Below are 19,848 nucleotides of genomic sequence, written 5' to 3' on the forward strand. Positions count from 1 at the left end.
CTTTTTCTTGAAATCTGGGTGTGGTGTGTTGCTTTTTGAGATCATTTAGCCTACTTCATGATGTCAGACGAGTTCTATTTAAGTGGTTCTTATTTCCGTTGGCGATATCAACTAGTTTTGAGTGTGGTCCGTGAAACTGAACCGGAAAATACCTTAACAGGATGAGCAATTGTATTTTCACACAAAGCCAGGATGGTTTTGATGGGTTTTTTTACTTAATCAATGACTTGTATTTGCTTAAGTTACCATTATCTGATGCTCACATTATTTTGGACTAAAACTCAAGTGTGCCGAATATAAAGCCATCAAAAACGGGATAACCATAACCATCTTTTCAGTACAGTGTACAAAAGATCAAACATTTGCGTAATGTGGCCACTAGATGTCGCACAAAACTATTTTAGCAAGTTACACCTCTGGTCAGACATTTAGAATATTCATGGCCCGAATAGAGTTTTAATATTGGACATCTGCACTGGTGAACAGTTGTAAAATTGCGTAATTGTTGCGCAACTTCAACATTTTTTTCATAAAAAACTAGGGAGCATCGCGTAGCGTTTCGGCCCATCTTTTCACCCGTTCCTCTTCAATCGCCTTCCTGTTGGATTACTGTCAAAATAAAGGCCACTAGTTCCGAAAAAACTAAATAAAACAAGGACCAGATGGACATGTTTAAATTTGAGTGTAGACTTCCTATAATCCACGTGGCCAAAAGTACACACATAGGCTTATATATACACACACACACACACACACACTCGTATTGGAATCATTGTTCTGAAGACCCCAATCCTCCTCAAGAGGAATGATCTTCACATGCAGATAATCCCTTACATTGATGCATCGTGAATACTGTAGAGCTTGATAAAAATCACAGCAGCAAGCAGTAAATCAGAGTAATATTTCATTTCTTCACAGCTTTAATGTTCTAAAACTTGAGTCCACACCATCTCAAAATGTCATTTTTGGAATATCATAGGGAGACTGATGAGCACATTTTTAGGGACTGTGTAGATCACAGTTGTCAAACTCCAGTCCTCAAGGGCCGCTGTGCTGCAGGTACAAAACACTGGAATGAAACGGCTTCATTTCCTCCTTGTGTAGATCAGTTCTCCAGAGCCTTACTGACCTAATTATTCTACTCAGGTGTGGTGAAGCAGAGGCTCATCTAAAAGTTGCAGGACACCGGCCCTTGAGGACTGGAGTTTGACACCCCTGGTGTATATGAACAATGTCTTTACGTCCATTACCAAAAGTCTCAAAACGAAATACAGATGCGGAGAATCTCTCCAGGACATCCCACTGTTGGGTCATCAAACACGTTCGACGGAGAGAACGTTCCCGTTGCGTCTTAGAGCTCATCCTCTGGCATCACATCAGCGTCGTGATCTGGGCTTTATGCAAGAATAAACAACACATTTCCACTTTTCTTTTCTTTACTTTAACAACCACTGGTTTAAATGTGTGCGAACATGAACGATAAAATATTGACGTCCATTAAATTCTCCGCGCTCTCCCTCGCTTATTTGTGCTCTCCCCTCTGCAGGCCGAAGAGATGCCTTCACTCTCTGCTAATGTCCAATCGTCCATCCAGCTGTGTCCGCTCCTGACCATCTCTGATCCTGACAGGAGTCCAAGTCCACCTCCGTCTGGGAGACTGGAACTCATGAGAAGGGGCTGAAAACGTCGTTTCTCATTCCATGGAGAGCTGCACACTGTCAGTCTGCTGCTGCTGCTGCTGTTCGAACTTCCTAGCTGGAGAGAAAGATTACATCAACAACACCGGTGGCTGATTTCAAAAGTCTATACATGGTTAACTCAATGTTAAAAGTTTCTAGGAGCAGAAACTGATGAGAAGTAAAAAATACATGAAGTTACCAGGGTTTCTGCAGATTTTTCCAACTCAAATTTCAGACTGTTTAAAACATTTTCAAGACCGTTGTGAATGGAATCTCAGACCTAAATCTCCACAGAAATGTACAAACTTCGTCCAGCCAACTAGCGATAAATTTGCACTATCACAGCCATGATAGGCGCAAAAAAAAAAAAGCTAGCAAAGAAGTATAGTTAGCCGAAGCCACAATGAAGATGTCTGAGTAATACTCTTAAATATCTGAAGGAAAGAAAAGACTCGCGTAAAAAAAATCTAGCAAATCAAAGGCCAACTTACTTTTTAAAAAAGGAATTCAAGACATTTTAAGGCCTTAATTTCAGACTCGTGATGATGCAACGCTTTTTAAGGCTGCGCGCTCACCCAGAGAGTACATCTCAAGCTGCTGCCGCAGCCGCACCTTCTGCAGGCTGTCGTAGAAGTTGGGCTCCGGGCTGCTGCCGACGGTGGGAGGCAGCGTGAAGATCCGCATGATCTTCCTCTTGTTTCTGGTCGGGATCACGACAGGTTTACATACGCAGCATCACGACAACAACAACAAAAAAATGCCTTCATAGCGTTTCAAATCAATCAAATTTCAATCAAATTGTATTTGTATAGCACATTTCAGCAGCAAGGCATTTCAAAGTGCTTTACATCATATCAAACACAGAAACACAAAGCAACATAGAGTCAACAATCAAAACACGACATTAAGTCAAGTTCCATCAATGAATTTGTAATTGATTACGTTTCAAATACAATCCTCATCAGGTGGGTTTTTAGTGGAGTTTGCATCCATAAAGGTTTACCTGTTACACTGTGTTATATGGAACAAAATACCTGTTGCTATTTTTATTCCGACTCACAATCACAGTTTAAAACGATGTAAACAGCATTTTAATGGGCTTCTGGCACGAGGCTCCGTACACGTCTTTCACAGAATTTCGAGCAGAGACTCCGCCGTCCCTCACGGATTTTTGTGCAATTCTATGGTACCTGTTAGTGTCTAGAATGTAAAGACACCAATGCTCTGGCTCCACGCACCACAAATTACATTTACAAGTTTGGTTATAAACAGCTGAGCGTGAATCCCACTTTCCCTCCTGTGTCTGAGGGGCAGGGCTGGAAAACAGGAGCTGGACTTGCGAGTCCATTCAGAAATGGAAATAATTTTCCAGTTTGCGTCCATGTAATGTAGGATAACCACTAATGTCTAGTTTGAAAGGTTCTAATATATATTTTGTTACCACTGCCTACAAACAAAAATTTAGCAATTTCTTTCTTCTTTTTTTTAAAACATTGACAGCTATTATATTGTGCATCATAAGGTATATTGTTTAAAGGGGCAATATTATGTATTTTCCAAGCATGTAGTGGCATTTTATAGCACAATCAGGTAACTATGTTACCTTCAGTTGTTTTAAAAATACTGTATCAAACATGATTTAAAGGAAATTTGACTTTGCAAATTCACGTCTTGAAAATGGGCCTCTGTCTCTTTAGGAAGCTTCTGGTCTTTCAGAAACTCCGCCTTCAGGAAGTCATCACAACGTTTCTCCTTTAAAAGCCTTTAACATTTTTATCAGCGAAGTAGTTCGGTAGGATGAGCTCAACAGACCCGGTTCCACCAGGTGTCAATTTTACACAGCACTGCCCCTTTGACGTCATTTTTATTTGTTATGAAAAAGCAGAAAATATTGAATGCTATTCTTGTGTAAATAAATAACTAAAAACAAACAAAAAATGCACCAATATCAAGGTAAATATATTATATCTTACTCTATTGTAAAACAAATTGGCATGCGTGCAGTCATCAGTATACTACAAATATCTAATGTTACTAATGTATAATCAAAACTTTTAAATAAATAGATTGATTCTTTTATGCACACGGTAGATACGAAGGAAAATGGAATTAGTGCGGAGTGATACACTGAAGTAGGACCTATATTTTCACTATTTCCATGAGTTAAAAGAGGTGCCGTGGTCGTGTTTAAACCCCGTGCTTACTTTCTTGCGTAGATGAGCAGGCCGAAGCTGACCAGGATGACGAGCAGGTAGACATTTGTAGCCTCGTTCCAGGCTTCATGCACCGAGTAGTCTATGGAGTCCGGCTGGTTCCCCAGAAGTCCGCGACCTCCCATTGAAAGCGCGACGACAGCTCCAACAGCCAAGGAGTGGAAACAACTGGACCGCTCCGCTCACAACTACCGATAAAATACAGCAGAGACGCAGCTGGGAGTAAACAAGCACTGCGCCACTTCCGCATCGACACCCGGAAGCACTGCTGCCCTCTACAGGCTCCTGAGAAAACTGCAACGATAAGGTTTAATGTAAGGTCAGAGAAAAACGCCTGTTGGTAGATTTTACCCGACATGTTTTGATAAAGTCACAAGCAAATACTTCGTCTCACTCCCTTCTTCTTCTCTCTACTAAATTAAAAGACGTTTTATCCTTCAAATAGTGATTCTTGCAGTGACTTTTTACAACATATTTAAACTACATCGCAAAATTAGTGATTATTGCAAACATTAAAATACCCCTTATTGTCCTCTGCTCAGCACATTTTGAACAGTGTTGGGTTGTCCAAAGTAAAATTAATTCAACCGTAACATATAACTTAGCCAATGTTTTTAACATGGAAAATTGTTATTCAGAAAAAATAAATAAATAAAATTTTTTTTTTTTTTGTAAAAAAATAAAATAAAAACCTTACTCTAACTCCAGGAGTTAAACAGCAATGACTCCACTCAGACTTTGATTTTAAGCTAATTTATTTTTCAGCAGTTCTTGGTACCTTATTCACACACACTTTTTTTGTTATTTTAAATCACATGTCTTTCAAAATTATTTCAATTTCCAAAATAGAATCTTAATATTTTTCAACGCTACAGAAGACATAAACCTGTTTTTAAAACATAACGGTTGTAATTTAGATCTTTATATATATGAACGGCAACATTTCAAATAAATGACAAACAGCAGACGTTTGTGCCAGTAACCGCAGCGGTTCAAACACCTTACAGCTCAGGAGGAGTGAAAGAGTCGCAACATAACAGAGAGAAACAAAAAAATATATAAACACAAAGCGGTTAAATCTAAAAAAATTAAAACAATAGCTTGAGTTTTCCAAAGAGGCTGTTTCTGTGGCGCCGCGTCAACATTTTGTTGAGCTGAAATGTGAAACAGTAGAATACAATTTTATGTCTGCTGACATTTTTGACTCAAATCATTGAGTCACGCTCACCCAAAGACAAACATCAGAGTTTCAGAACGCGATGAAACGCCACAAAAACGGCAACACAAGCATAATAAGGGACAAATATAAAGAGTTGAAGCTCTAATAACCAATAACTTTACCCAAGGCAAACTGAGCTGAAGCCGCCACCAAAGCAGGATGTTAGAGTTACTATTTACAAGAAACATGAGCCGTTTTAGCAAGTGTAGGATATAAAATGAACTAATTGCTGGCCCATGGGGGGAGAGCGGTTTAAACATGCAGGGTTTCAGTGCTCCCTCTAAGCCTTGGCTCAGCGGAGAGAAAGACAGACCAGCTCACTTCGTTTGAAACCTCTAGAATGAAGAACCGTTTGTTTTCAACTCTGACAGAACGAAGGCTGAACAACATGGAAATAAAAAACAGAGACCGCCCACATGTACAGTAAGCTGAACCCAGAATGCAGTCAGTCTGGGTTCATGTCACAAAACGTGGTGCAGAAATTTATCGTTTGCTGCTGCAACCCAAGCATGTCGTTTAAAGACGTGATTTAAAGCTGCAAGTGTGGAACCTTTATAAAAATATTTGTACATGTTTGATAAAACATCCAAGTATGTTAGTATGTTGTGACAGTACGAGACGCATAACCTGTGGGGAAAAAAAAGAACTCTTCTGCCTTTTTCCCCAGTACTCATTGCAGAAATACACCACTTAGAAACAGCCAATCAGGACCAGGAGGAGTGTCTTAGTGCTGTCAATCAATCCTGTACTGCTTACAGTTCCCCCTTGCACTCTGTCATGACTGCTATCATTAGTTAGCATGGTCATCGATGACAGCAGATAAATGGTTTTCCTGTAATGATAAGTTGTTTCTCTGCTATAAGTTCCACATACTATTTTTATTTTTGATTTTCACACTTTTACTGTTTTGTTTTTGCTAATCCTAACAATAGTTAGCCCAATTGTTTATACTTTTGCTAAGTGTATTATTAGTCAGTGGGGAATATTTAAGATATATTATCTAAAAATAAAAAAGTTAAATGTAAAATGGTTGTTGCCATTACATTTGAATGTCTTTTATGTTATGAAGTCTATTGTTTAAAGAAAAAAAGTTTCCGCCATTAGCACATTCGGCAAGTGGATACACAAGCATGATTGACAGCAATAACACCCTCCTCCGGCCCCTGATTGGTTGTTTTTTTGCAGATAGTGGGTGGACCTTGATTTTTTTCACATGTTATCCGTCTCGTACCACACTGTCACGTCACAGACAGTTTTAACAAATATGTAAAAACCATTTAAAAAGTTACATACTGCAACTTCAAATATGTTGAATGTGTTTTTATGGAGCATTTTGTAGAAAAGAACAAAACAAAACAGTGATTCCTGATCTGCCCTCCTGTCTGTCGAGGTTCTAGTAGGATCAGCTGATAAATGCTTTTCTAAGCAGCAGTCCTCTTGTTGCTAGCTGTGTGTCAGCTAGCCTGTGGTGCTAAGCAGGCTAAACCGTGATCGGTATTTTCTCAAAGCGTCAGCAGCGTCATTACAGCGTTGCAGTAGAAGCACTAGCACGTCGAGCTAAAGTCGTAGACCACTGGAAGCGAAACACTGCCAAGCGCACGAAACGCGTCGGGTTAGGCTGAAAGCTTGCAGGCCTAGAGGGAGCACTGATTGGTTCACTGGTGTCACATCAGTATGTCCAGGTCGTCTCCGTGGTCGTCCTCCTCCGTCACCCGTAGCGACAGCACCTCCTCGTTCAGGAAGAGGCCGCTCAGGTGCTCCTTACGTGCCTGCCGCTGCTCCTTCAGCTGACGCTTGCGGAGCGCTTTCTGCTGAAGCTTCCGCTGCTTTGATCGCTTCTGGAGCAAGGAGGTAAATAAAATAAAGATAAAACAATATTCACAATCACAAATTGCTATAGCATGTTTCTATACACTTGAGTCCTGGCAGATTTAGGTTTAAACTTTAGCTTTAACTACATGCTTCATTTGATTGGAACATTTTGCACTTTGTGTTGCCTTGTTGCTGAAAATGTGCTATATAAATAAAATTACCTTTATCTTTGGAGCTCATGAGAAAAGATAGTTCAACAAAAATATCAATAGAAACATGTAAAAAAAAAAAAAAAAAAAGGGAAAAAAGGTCAGCTATTACAGTGAATTATAAGTCTGGTGGGCCACCACTTGTGAGGAGTAGGACACCAGTATTAGAAAAACAAGCATTTTTAAAACCAGTAAAAGTTTCGTACTTTAGAGTCTCGGATGCGTTCGGCGGCGCTCGACAGGTTTCCGTCGCTGTGAGCTCTGCTGATGTTGCTCCCGCTGCAGGCTGAGGCGGTGCCACCTGGAACGCGACGCAAACAACACATTTCCACTGTTACCGGAAAAGTGCAAGAAGCTCTAAAGGAACTGAAACTGCTTTGACCTGTCGAGTTAAATCTGTTCAGGAAAAACCCGGAACAAGAGGCACCGGACGGAGGCTTTGGGAATTCAGGTCGGCCATGTTTGTTCCTGGGTCTCACCGGCCATAGAGTTGGAGGCCGTGGAGCCCGTGGAGGAGCTGGCGGAGCTGACCATGCTGGCGTTGCTGCTGCTGACGCCGCTCACCCCCCCGGTGCTGGCGCTGCTGTGGCTGCTCCTCTTCCAGCCCTCCCTGGTGCTGCTGGCTCTCAGCCGGGGGCTGTGCTCCCTGATGTAGCTCCGCACCTGACACCGGTACAGGGAAAAAATGATCAGCGTTTCGAGGTCATTTTGTACTTAACAGCTAAAAACAAAAACAAAAAAAATTCCCCTCTCTGCATTACGTTAGAACTTGATGGAACGACTTGGGAATGAAACGGACTGAAACTATCAAACTGCCTTTCAATAAATAATAAAAACAATAAAAACTCAAGCCCACTATTACTATTTTCAAGAGTTTTCAAACTTTTCCAGCTCTGCACTTTAGAGATAAAAATAATACAGATTAACTCGTGCATGATATCCTTTATTACTCTTATTAATAATATTGTTTTGGTAGTGCTTATGCTTTGAAATGTTTCACTTTATGAACCTGACTGGTCTGAGAACAAAACACTAATTTGGAAAAGAAAAATCCTCCAATTTCAATAACTTTGACATAAAAAATATAAGTCAGAATTCATTTCAGTTACACAGATCAATTAGTCATTGATCCATTAGGAATAACAAACATCCATTACAGTGAAACAATCCAAACAAATCGGGTTAAGTTAACTGACTTTCCTTCTCAAATTAAATGCTTTCAATTCAATTTTCAAAAAAAGCTACAAAATAAAAACATCTCTAAAAACGCTCCTGCTAAGTTTTCTGGCATTTAGCAAATAGAAATAATTTTAGTAATTCTAACAAACCTACAAGGAAAGTTTAGTCTGACTGAACTTCAGAGAGCAAGAAAAAAAGATGCATGTGTCTTTTTATTACCTGTATGAAAATAACTGATTCCATCTGAAAGTAACATTTTTCAAATCTACACTTTGAATCAAATGTTTGATTGAAGTTGATTACACAATATCAAGGACTTTATACAGAAACCAAAGCACTTTTAAAAGCTTTAAATCACCTAAAACTTGTATTTTTGGGAACTTTGCCGTGTTTCAGAGAGCGGTTCACCTGTTTGAGCTTCTCGTCGGTGAGGCAGTTGAGCTCGATGATGAACTCGCTGTCGGTGGGAGAGATCTGAGCGCACGGGTCGATGATCTTGATGATGTCCAGCTGCTCCCTCAGGCCCATCTCTGTGCTCACCTTCCGACTCAAATACTCTATGTACTCCACCTGGACGGGACCCAAAAACCGCACGTTTAGCTTTTTTGTTCCGACTGACGGGGAATCAGTTTTGCGTTTCTTTTCCTACTTGCTCATCGTTGGTCATGGCGCTCCAGGGCAGCTCGTCCAGGTTGCGGTGGGTGTGTGATTTCGGTTTCCTCTTGGAGAACAGACACGGTGAACTCGGCACGCTTGGGATTATGTCGGACAGGACGTCGCTGCCGCTGGCAAAGTCGCTTCCCGGCAACTGGTGAGGAAAACAAAAAGATCCACACGGAAACGTAAAGACAGCCTAAGAAATAAATATCTGCCCTCAGAGACCTCCTGAAAGCCCACCTGCCACTCAAATTCGCTGTCGGACCAGTCCCAGTACGTGCTGATGGAGGACGAGACGTCGCTGCAGACGCTGCCCTCCGGAAACAGATCCAGGGACGTCAGTTCCTGGTCGTCCAGCAGGGAGTAGCAGTCGTCCTGATCGCCGACCGACACGGAGGAGAAGAGCTCCTCGCTGCACTCTGAGCTGGCTACGCTGGTCCCACAGGAAGTGAGGTTCCACCTGCACAGAGCGACCCGCAGACCGTCACAATGCGACACAGGTTCTGACGGAACAAGGCTTCCTGTAAGGTATGAGCTTATAACGCAGAGAACATGCTAAATGGGACGCAAATAGTTTGAAAATTGGTTCACTAATTGCTTTATTGATTAGTTTAGTTATAGAAGTATAACAAAATGAACGACGACATGTATCACATTAGAATCACGATCGATATGGATCGATAATACGTCTGATGGAATGGTCAAGAATTTCCTTGAACTCCAATCCAAAACCACAAAGCATTCTGGGAAATGTAGGCAGAGGAAAGCCCTTAGCTGCTCAACCTCTCACTGTTAGCTAAGCAAGGTTCAGGATTCCCCACAATGAATTATAAGCCTGGCGGGCCACCAGGCTTTACTTGTGCCCCCACCAGGCTAAGAATTGTTTTTTTATTTAAGTCTTTTTAAAATGCTTGCATTTTTAAGTCTTTATAGTTGGTGTTCAGGTATTAATCTTCAATCTTTCAATAACACATGATTACCAAGTGATATTTTCATGTTTCCTGTCAACTTTAAACATTTTGTAACTCAAAAACACGACGGGCCTCTGGAAGAATAACTGCCCTCGTGCCCAACTACCGGGCGTAGCAAGTTTTCTGGGGGAAACCTTGAGGTTGGTGGTGTCAACTAACTCATGGTTTTGGTTACCTAGCAACAACCTGTTGAGTAACTGGTGCAGCAGCAGTTTCTGGTTTCACCACTGTGACTCATAACTGCTTAAAAATAAAAAAAAAAAAACATGGAGGGAAAACTGCATAAAACAGGAACGAAAACGCCACCAGTTTGGCTGTGTTTCAGATATTTAACTAATCAATAATTATTGATGTGGATCGCCATGAAACTCTTTTATAGTGATCGGTTTTTCAGCCCTGTTTGCAAGAGAAACAGATCTAATTTACTTCCAGACATGCATAGACGTACCTTGGTCAAACATCTAATAGTAAAGCAAATAAAACAACAACATAAGAGAAGCAACCTTTCAATTCCTCGTCTGAAGAAAATCTACATTTATACTCCCATTGGCTCGTCTCTATAAGCCAAGAGTTTCTCCCAGGAGCTCAGTAGATGAAACCTTTTCATTAATTTTAATAAGCAATTCATTCTTAGTCATCGTGTCTCTAATTTGCCCCTCAACTGTGTTTTGATCACAAAAGCTTTTCTTCCCAAGAACCAATAACGCCAGATGACCTCACACTGACACACGTCATGCATGTTATGTAATGAGACTTTTATTGACGGCTCGAACGCAGGCCTCACTGCTATGCTAGACTGACTACATGCCGGTGTTTGTGTTTGTTTACGTGCCAATTGACAAACTATAAGAATCAGAAATAATTCCACAGATAATGGAGTCGTCCTGATCAAAGTCTGCTTAAAAAACAAAAACAGAAGCAGCCAAACCAAAGAATATTTTTGACCAAAGCACATGTGATAAACCACTTAATGAAAATTGTTATATACCATCTTTTAACAGTAAATGTTATGTGGTTAATATTGTATATCAATTTAAAGAAGCTAAGCCAATGGGTGCAGCTGGAATGACTGAAGCTACATTTAAAAAAACGCAACAACAAACATAATTTGATGTGAGGCTCACTGCTGAATATCACTTTATGGTTTGTTTACGTTCTAGTTAAAAACAAACTGTGGTAATTCAATGAGAAGATACAGGCACAGAGCAAAGACAACAAACACAAAATACTTGTTTGAGTTCAAGGTGAATGTGCTCTAAATAGGGAAGAGCTGTTTTGTTTTATATAACACTTTCAGCAACAAAGCATTTCAAATTCAAAAATACCTTATTAGGAAATTAAATGCTGTTGTAACTCATTCATTTCTAAGTTTTTTTTTTTGCACGACTAAAAAGAAAATAAAACGGCAAACGAGTAAAGCAGCGTAAAAATAAAAGGAACAGACAATTTATGATGTTCATTTGAAATTCATCAAATGCAACTGTAAGAAAAAAGGTTTCTAACCTTGATTGAAAGGAAATCAGTGTTTCAGCAGCTGTGCTGGTTTCTGGAAGTTTGTTCCAGAGTAGAGGATAATAAAAACTACATGTTTTTATTACGCAGTTTCAGTGATCTTGCTGCTGAATGGAGTTTTAAAGATTGTCCTGTAATTGTGCAGTAGCATCTTGTCCAGATTGCTCTTTTAGATTTATCGATAGTTTGTTTTAAAAAATGCCAAATGAGGGATGAGTTCAGTATTTGAATCAGGCAGAACTTTCTTAAAGAAATCTGTGGATGTGAAGCCGGCAGGGCGAGGAGCTTAAACAATGGTCGATGTTTTCTAAGATTTTCTGGTTGAATATGTAGAATTTTGTCATTTTCTCCACATTGTTACCAAATCAGATTAAACATAACCAGGCCTGTCATGATAACCAATATTCCTGGACAATACACTGTCCCAGAAGTCATTGGAATAAACAAAAATATTGTTGTTTGGAGTTCATTTTTAAGCAATAAATTAGCAATGGCGTAATGATGCAAGAACACATTCTCAAAGATGAATAAACTTTAAATTGTAATGAACATTTAACACTGATACTGGAAGACGTTTTAAATATCCAAAATAAATAAAACAGCAGAAACAACAACTAAAATCAACTATAAAGTCTCTGTAAAAAAGTCCTTTAAAGAAAGAGCTGATTGAGACCAAAACACCAGACTGAAGATGTTTGTCATCCAGTTTTTGATAGAAAGAGAGAAAAGAGAAAAACAATAAATTATAAAAATGGAAATAATTGATGTCGATTTAATTAATCACAAGATTCATTGATTTATTGCGTGTCTATAGAGACAAGTTGAATGTTTGTTAACTATAGACTTTCATCTATTGGAACTGTCTTAGTAATCATGTGACCGCTTTGAGATTTAACATTGTGCTGCGTTCGGTAGGCAGCCCAGACGTCTCCGCGTACAGAAATACGCTTTCTCCTCACCTGTTGCTGTGGAAACGGTGCAGAGGGTCTGTTCTGTGACAAGACGAGAGCCGACAGCTGAACTCGCTGACGTCCAGCGTTCCCACATCGCTGAGGTTGGCTCTTTGGGAGAGGAGAGGGAACGGCTCCTCTGGGGCCAGAAACTTCTCGTACAGAGATTCAGACATGGCCGGCTTTCTGCGCTGCACCTGATGCAAACGAGACAAATGTGAGCAAATCGCATTTTGGCTGTACAGACACCAGTCGGTCCTGTTCTGATTTGCATGTGGGAGTGAACTGTTTTAAAAAGACCAAGTGGCTGATTGGAGGATCAGGAATTTTTTACAGATTTAAGTAATTTCTTGGGGGGGAGGTACCAATCGGAGATCAAAACCTGATTGGTAATAAAAAGTCAAATGCTGAGAAAAAATATGTTTTTATTCCCATTTAGTAAATATATCATGACTAGGAATTCTCACCATTTTTGGTCAATACAAGTGAATAAACCAAAGAGCATGCACGTCATTTGGTTAAAGTTTTTAAAATTACATAAAAATGAGAGTAGTCTTGTAATAATTTTACCTCCAGTTGTATTTGACAATATTTACTCTAGCAAAGCACCTGAAGCTTATTACCGTCACTACAGAATCAGTTATAATGGGTACAGATATAAGAAAAAAAGCCTGATAAGTGATTTTTTAATATTTGACATTTGAATCTGCTTATTTTGAAAAATGAATTCTTGAAAATACATTTTTTTAATCATTTTTACTTTTAATCTCGATGCAAATACTTGACAAGAAGAAGAAAATTGTTTGGGGAGAGCTGAAGGAAATAACTTTACCAAAACTTTAAGCTTATTATTCAACAAATAGCAAATTTAAAACCTCGACAGTATCTAATACACTGGCTAAAAAAGACACAGTAAGCAAAAAATTATGATTTTATTGTATCCAATACGAAGAGTAAAACTTTTTGAATCATATTTTACACTATTACTAAATCTTCTAACTTTGTATTCACAGCTCATAGCTTACAGAATGAACTGAATAATATCTATAAACTGGTTATTGTTTTGATGAGATGCGAAGAAATTGCTCAATAAAGCTACCCTAGCATTCACATCGGCATCCTTCACGCCACTAAGTAAAAATGCTAAATTACATTAGCTAACTTCTCTAAATAAGGTGCAACTTTCCTTTAACCGTTACTTAAGATAAATTAACAACAGCGTTAAGCCTATGACAACAAAAACACCCGCTAACACCGTTAGCTGGAGGCTAATGTTTCACCTGCCAACGTAGCGCTTACCAAACAACACAACGACAGTTAAAAAAAAAACAAAAAAAACTTTGTTACTGAACAATAATCATTTTAAACCATAAACAAACCAAACTGGTTTACATAGAAGCTTAGACAAACATCAAAACGCCAACCTTTCAGCGTTCAAATAGCGACCATGACAGCCATCTCCATTTGCTAATCCTTTCTTTTCTCACGACGAATTAAGTTGTCCTCGCGAGACTCCGCTGGGGGCGAGAAGACGCAAAACCTGCCTCACGTGACCTAAAGCCGGAAGTTTTCCCGTAAACACTAGGTAGCCTTAAAAAAAAATAGCAAGCTCTGTGCTTCTGTTCCTTTTTATCCTGCTTTTCTTTTAATCAACAAGAACACATTAAGCCATGTCTTCAAGCAACGTAAAAGACTCTAGCTTCTTGGGAGGTAGAATACCACCGGAAATAGAGTCAATGTCGAAAAACCTGAAGGATGTGGATCAAGAGTTGTTTAGAAAACTCCTCAAAGGTAAATGAATAAAAGGCAGCTCTTGCTGTCTTTGTTAAACAAATTTCAGATGTGTGAAATGCTCCTTATAATGTCTTACTATGAAACTGTGTTGTCACACGTTGCCAAATAAACATCACAACTCATCGCTCTTGACTTAGAAAATGCAAATCGCTTTTTGTCGTTCTGCGTCCAGTTGTGGTCAGTGCTCTGGAGGGCAAAGACTGCAGGGAGGTGATGAAGTCAGTTGCTGAAAGCAGCGTCATCCCACAAGAGAGGCTCAGTCACATCATCGCGGGGATGCACAGAGTTCTCTCAGAGGCCATCCGCATCCCAGCATCCCTACTGAAACAGGAGGCGAGTGTTACAGACTGAACTGCAGTCACACAGAAAACATGCGACACAAGGTTACATACTGCCACAGAATTACATCATTTGATTAAGAATGAATGCATACAATGGTTTATTTGATAGATAGTATTCAAGCCAATTATGGAGAATTATTTTTTTGAGTAAAAATCAGAAGTGTTTGGCTTTAACATTATAAAAATGTTGCAGAAATGATCACCGGTGACAATATTTTAAGTGTAATTTCATGTTGTCTGAGTTCATTTGTTATCTTTTTTTTGGCTGCAATTACCACAGATCGCCAACACAACAGGGACTGAGCAACAGTGGAACATGCCAATCCTCTATATAATATACCGTACAATGTATGGAGAGTGCCTTGCAAAACTATTCATACTATTTCAACTTTATCTCCATTCTGTCTCATCACAACCCTAAAATGTTTTTACTGGAATTTTAAGTGACAAGGCAGCTCAAAGGTTGCATATATTTCACAAAAGGCTGTTTTTTGTGTTGGTCTGTCGCATACAATTAAACGAAAAATACTTTAAACTTAGTGGTTTTAATGTGATAAAATATGAAAAGCTCAATGTTTCCACATTTAATTACCAGCCCTAGCTTAGCATGTAAATTTTACTTGGTGAATATTTCTAGTTTTTATGAACTGAACCTTTTCTGTTTGTTTTTGTTTTTTTCTGCTCAGGCCTTTAAGGAAGATCTGCGAGAGCTTAGGTAAGGACTGTCGTCTCGTCTCCAGGCGTTGCTGAACTGTTTTCTGATTTTTACAGACTCTTTTTTTTGTCCTTAGGATACCAGAAGACTTCATCACAGATTTCTCCAGTGTGGTTTTTGGAAATCGGTACGTGGGTTTCATGGCGTTTTGATTCAAACGTTTGCACATCTGATCTCACGCTGTACCCTTTAAATAGGACGCGTTGGAATAAGCCAAAAAGTAGGGATCCAACGATTTATCGGCCAGCCAATTCATTGGTGCCAATTTCCCTAATTTTGGGAAATCGGTGTTCGGACGATTTTTACACGTGAAGTCGATCTTAACCACTGATTTTCTCTATTTCGGCAAAGATATTTAAATCTTTGTGCTCTGCGCTGAGAGAGGTTTGACTAGCAGACTGGTCCATCAGATCAGATCTATATGTTTGCAGTTAACAATAGTCATCTCACTGTTGGCAACGCATCAACTTTCTTGCTACATTTAGCAACATTTTAGACAAAAAAAAAAAAAAATGGTACCGGCCAAAATCAGAATCGGCAGGTTAGGATTTTTAATAGATCGGTAATCGGCAAGAAAACTGCAATTGGTGCGCCCCTACTGAAGACCATCGAGTCCCTTTGCCTTTATGTCAAAATTTAGCCACATTTTTCCGTCTCGCTCCTCTGTGCAGACGTGCGACTCTGGAAGCGGCTTCCTCTCAGAATGACCCTCACCTCCCCACGCTGGAGGAATTCAAATGGAGAGTGGACGTTTCCATTTCTACAAGGTAACAACAACAACTCTGTGGCAAACTTTCATCATCTGTGGGTGAAATCTCAAAGTCCTCACATTTAAGGATGACAAATATTTAGCAGAAATGAAAGAAATGAGCTCAAAGCTGCATGGAATCCCTTAACTGTCTGTGTGTGTGTGTGTGTGTGTGTGTGTGTGTGTGTGTGTGTGTGTGTGTGTGTGTGTGTGTGTGTGTGTGTGTGTGTGTGTGTGTGTCCCCAGCTCGTTGGCCAGAGCCCTGCAGCCGTCCGTTCTGATGCAGCTGAAGCTGTCGGATGGGAGCTTCCAGCGCTTTGAGGTACTGAAATAACTCGTACTGTTTCTATTTCAACATCACACTAAAACTATATTATAAATGCACCCACAGTTGAACCCTTTGGCTCTTTCTACCTTCAGTGCTCTTTTAAATTGCTTATTTTGTTGACAAATTACGGCATTTCCTAATCCTCCTAGCGTTTTTGCTAGTCCGCAAAATGGCGACAGCAAAAGTTGGGAGAAAACATCCCAACTCCATTGGTTGTTCAACAATAACTGAGTAAGTTTTTTTTGATGTAAACATAATCACGGTACAATACTTTGACTTTTTAAAATTTTGGACCTAAAAAAAATAAATCACTGAAGTATGAAAAAACCAAAACTACTACTGCAACTAGTAAAAACGAAACTGAAACTAAGCGATATTTAACTAATAATGGCTAATAAAACACAGTCTAAAAAAACTAATTAAAACTAACATAATTAGACAAAAAGTCACAATGAAATAAAACTAAACTACAACAAGAAACCCAAAACTATTTTAACCCTGGACCGGAGCAGTCATTTGAGCTTTTAAGTTAACGTTAGCTTGTTTCCTCGCAGTGTTTTGATAAGACTCATTGGTAATTTGGCCCTTTACATTTCAGCCAACGTCGTCGGTTCCAGTTAATCCTGTGCGGGTAAAACTTAGAGGAAATCTTCTTCTCCTGCTTTATAGACTTACAGCCTCACTTTGAATGTTTTCAATTTAACCACACGCGTTTCGGCTGCTTTCAGAGTAGGTTAAGCTGTGCGGCTCGAAAACACAGAGCAGGTCACCTGACAGACAGACTTTCTCTCTTTTACTGTCAACATTTTTGCAAAAGGTGCTCTTATAAGATCAACAAAGCAAAGTGCAAACTTTTGGATCAAGTTAAACAAAATTTGGGGAGGTTCAAAGGATACAAATAGTTTTGCAATCCCCTCTTACAGGTCAGTTTGGCCCAAAAAACCCCTTCTTCAGTTAGTTTTGCTGAGTTTTTAAGTGGCTTATGATTCATCTCAAAACACTCTGCTCTTTTATTTTTCATTAAAATGCAACTAATATTTGCTGACAAGACATTAGATGTGGTGGGAAAGGTTACATTTTGACCTGAAAGTCGCTAACTGTTCAAATCAAAGGAAGTGTTTCAGTCTTAAATTAAGTCTTGATCAAAGTTTGTTGTTTCTCAGCTTTCATTTTCTGAAATGTGGCAAAAGTAAGTCAACTCCAGGTTGCATTCAGCTGTCCAGAAAGCAAAAAGTGATAATCTGTTGTCTGTATGTCCATTGTTGGTTCTTCACTGCACTTAATTTAGCCTGTAAGTTAAAGAAATCTGGCTGCGGGCCAACAAGCTAATGTTAGCCTGTGTCTGTTGTTACATAATGGGATCACAGGCTAATAGCTGAAGTAACATTTGCTCAGTGCAGCACATATACTCTCCAAAACAATAGTTTTTCTCTCCTAATTTATTCCACCTGTTATGGTTTTTACAAAAAATACAAAAACCAAAAACGTCAAATGTTGCATCTCTGTCATTGATGTGACTTTTTTCTTTATGTCTCCATAAAAACCCAGTAGCCGAAGTAAATGTCAGTCACTCTAAATAGTGGAGTTTTGTTTCAATAAAGCTCTTAATTTCTTTCATAATGTTGTATGTAAGCAGTAAGATCTAAAATTAGATTTGTTAGAGTAAAGATTTGATAGTGACTTGTTGATTTATTTTGGTTTTAGCCAGCAGAGGGCGCCACACTGCATTCTTTTGGCTTCATTATCACAGAACAGAAGCTGCATCGACGCTTTCTGCCGCCGCTGCTCACAAACTAGATCACTAATATGATCTAGCGATCTATGAGATTACAGCAACAACATCCGATTACACTGACACCTCTTGATTTCTTTTTTTTTGTTGTTGTTGTTTTATATACAGGTGCCCGTGTCAAAATTCCAGGAGCTGCGTTACAACGTCGCTTTGATTCTTAAAGAAATGAACGACTTGGAAAAAAGGAGCATCCTGAAGATCCAGGACTGACAAGAGTTCCACCAATGTCCTCAGAAACTATTTAAACAAGAACCTGGAAGTCTGAACACAGTGTAGGAAGTAAAACAAAAAAAGCTTTCTGCTCTGATTGTGTTGGCATCCAACAGACCACAGCTTTTTTATTATTATTATTTTTGAAAGAACGACCGATATTTGAAATGATACTGTATGTTTTCTTTTTTTCTTGTTTTTTTCTAAACATTAACCACAAATATACGTGAACACTGTTGGTGGTTAGAGACAGCTCTTGTGTTGTGCCAAAACTCAAGTCAAGAAACTCACCTTGTTGATTAAAATATGATAATATGTAAGTTGCCTGAGCTTGAACATGCTTGTGTTAATATAGAAAATTTAAATCATACAGAAACAAAAAAATCTTTCACTTGCATATACAGTACAGACCAAAAGTTCGGACACACCTTCTCATTGAATTCAATTAGAAAGTGTGTCCAAACTTTTGGTCTGTACTGTATATATATATTCTTAAATATGTACATAGTTTTATTGGGCTGCACAGTGGCGCAGTTGGTAGCACTGTTGCCTTGCAGCAAGAAGGTCCTGGGTTTGATTCCCGGCCCGGGGTACTTTCTGCATGGAGTTTGCATGTTCTCCCTGTGCATGTGTGGGTTCTCTCCAGGTTCTCCGGCTTCCTCCCACATCCCAAAAACATGACTGTCAGGTTAACTGGTCTCTCTAAATTCTCCCTAGGTGTGAGTGTGTGTGTTTGCATGGTTGTGTGTCCTGTCTGTCTCTGTGTTTCCCTGCAACAGACTGGCGACCTGTCCAGGGTGACCCCCACCTCGCGCCCAGAACGTTAGCTGGAGATAGACACCAGCACCTCCCGACCCGACTAGGGACAAGGGTGTAAAAAAATGGATGGATGGATGGATGGATGGATGGATGGATGGACATTGTTTTATTCCCTTTAACTTTATTTTCCTAACCATCCGATACCTTAGATGGTTATAAATTCATTTATAACATGATTAAAGACTCGGTCGTAATACTGGATGTCAAACTACTTGTGAAGCTCAGCCGATTCCAGCAGGTGTTTACTAATTGCTGGTGGCTAGTCTGAAGGAGCTGAGTAGATCTGCTCTGTGAGGCAGAAGCTTGGAAACTGCAGCTCTGAGGAGGGGCTGCGTCTCGAAGGCGGAGCTAGGTCCAACCAGGTGTTTTGCACTGTTGAACTGTTGCCACGGGAGATTAAACAACTTATCAAATATGCATAAAGAATCAAAGCAACACTCCAGGTATGTTTTTGGTGAGGGAATAACATAATTCATATAAAAACCTGGGGCCCTGGGTTACTGCCCCTTTAAGTCCTTTCTAAAGTCTGGCTCAGTTCACAGACATTTTCCACACTGTCTAACTGAACTTTAGCTATTAAAAAAAAATAAAATCAGTTGCTAGATGTGCAAAGAGGCATAAAGGTGGCATTTTTACTCAGAAGTACACATCGAAGCACACAGAAGTACAGTTCTTAGATTTAATTTATAAAAAATAAAAA

The 19,848-nt window shown here is 39.5% G+C and overlaps 3 protein-coding genes across 4 annotated transcripts; 1 reads left to right on the forward strand and 2 right to left on the reverse strand.

Annotated features, from left to right (window-relative positions):
- Nucleotides 1-1,143: 1,143 nt before the first annotated feature.
- smim19 (small integral membrane protein 19) lies at nucleotides 1,144-4,183 on the reverse strand. 2 transcript variants are annotated; one of them, XM_014474173.2, is made up of 3 exons: nucleotides 3,884-4,183; nucleotides 2,292-2,379; nucleotides 1,144-1,755 (listed from the first exon to the last, which is right to left on the reverse strand). In XM_014474173.2, the coding sequence occupies exons 1-3, from the start codon at nucleotides 4,015-4,017 to the stop codon at nucleotides 1,498-1,500; spliced, it is 480 nt and encodes a 159-aa protein (XP_014329659.1). In that variant the 5' UTR covers nucleotides 4,018-4,183; the 3' UTR covers nucleotides 1,144-1,497. The 2 variants fall into 2 exon arrangements, with proteins under 2 accessions (XP_014329659.1, XP_005813279.1); XM_005813222.3 differs by having other exon boundaries at nucleotides 2,255-2,379; nucleotides 3,884-4,170.
- Nucleotides 4,184-6,527: 2,344 nt separating this feature from the next.
- fam199x (family with sequence similarity 199, X-linked) lies at nucleotides 6,528-13,906 on the reverse strand. Its single transcript, XM_005813223.2, has 8 exons — nucleotides 13,826-13,906; nucleotides 12,411-12,598; nucleotides 9,209-9,428; nucleotides 8,961-9,119; nucleotides 8,720-8,881; nucleotides 7,612-7,795; nucleotides 7,339-7,433; nucleotides 6,528-6,949 (listed from the first exon to the last, which is right to left on the reverse strand). The coding sequence occupies exons 2-8, from the start codon at nucleotides 12,575-12,577 to the stop codon at nucleotides 6,776-6,778; spliced, it is 1,161 nt and encodes a 386-aa protein (XP_005813280.1). The 5' UTR covers nucleotides 12,578-12,598; nucleotides 13,826-13,906; the 3' UTR covers nucleotides 6,528-6,775.
- A 24-nt stretch (nucleotides 13,907-13,930) lies between these two features.
- LOC102223246 (COMM domain-containing protein 5-like) lies at nucleotides 13,931-18,653 on the forward strand. The gene is made up of 7 exons (XM_005813224.3): nucleotides 13,931-14,192; nucleotides 14,368-14,528; nucleotides 15,223-15,251; nucleotides 15,328-15,378; nucleotides 15,923-16,018; nucleotides 16,246-16,321; nucleotides 18,228-18,653. Exons 1-7 carry the CDS (start codon nucleotides 14,072-14,074, stop codon nucleotides 18,327-18,329), a joined length of 636 nt encoding a protein of 211 aa, XP_005813281.1. The 5' UTR covers nucleotides 13,931-14,071; the 3' UTR covers nucleotides 18,330-18,653.
- Nucleotides 18,654-19,848: the final 1,195 nt, after the last annotated feature.

This window comes from Xiphophorus maculatus, chromosome 23, assembly GCF_002775205.1.
Source record: "Xiphophorus maculatus strain JP 163 A chromosome 23, X_maculatus-5.0-male, whole genome shotgun sequence".
In the NCBI taxonomy this organism is placed as follows: Eukaryota; Metazoa; Chordata; class Actinopteri; order Cyprinodontiformes; family Poeciliidae; genus Xiphophorus; species Xiphophorus maculatus.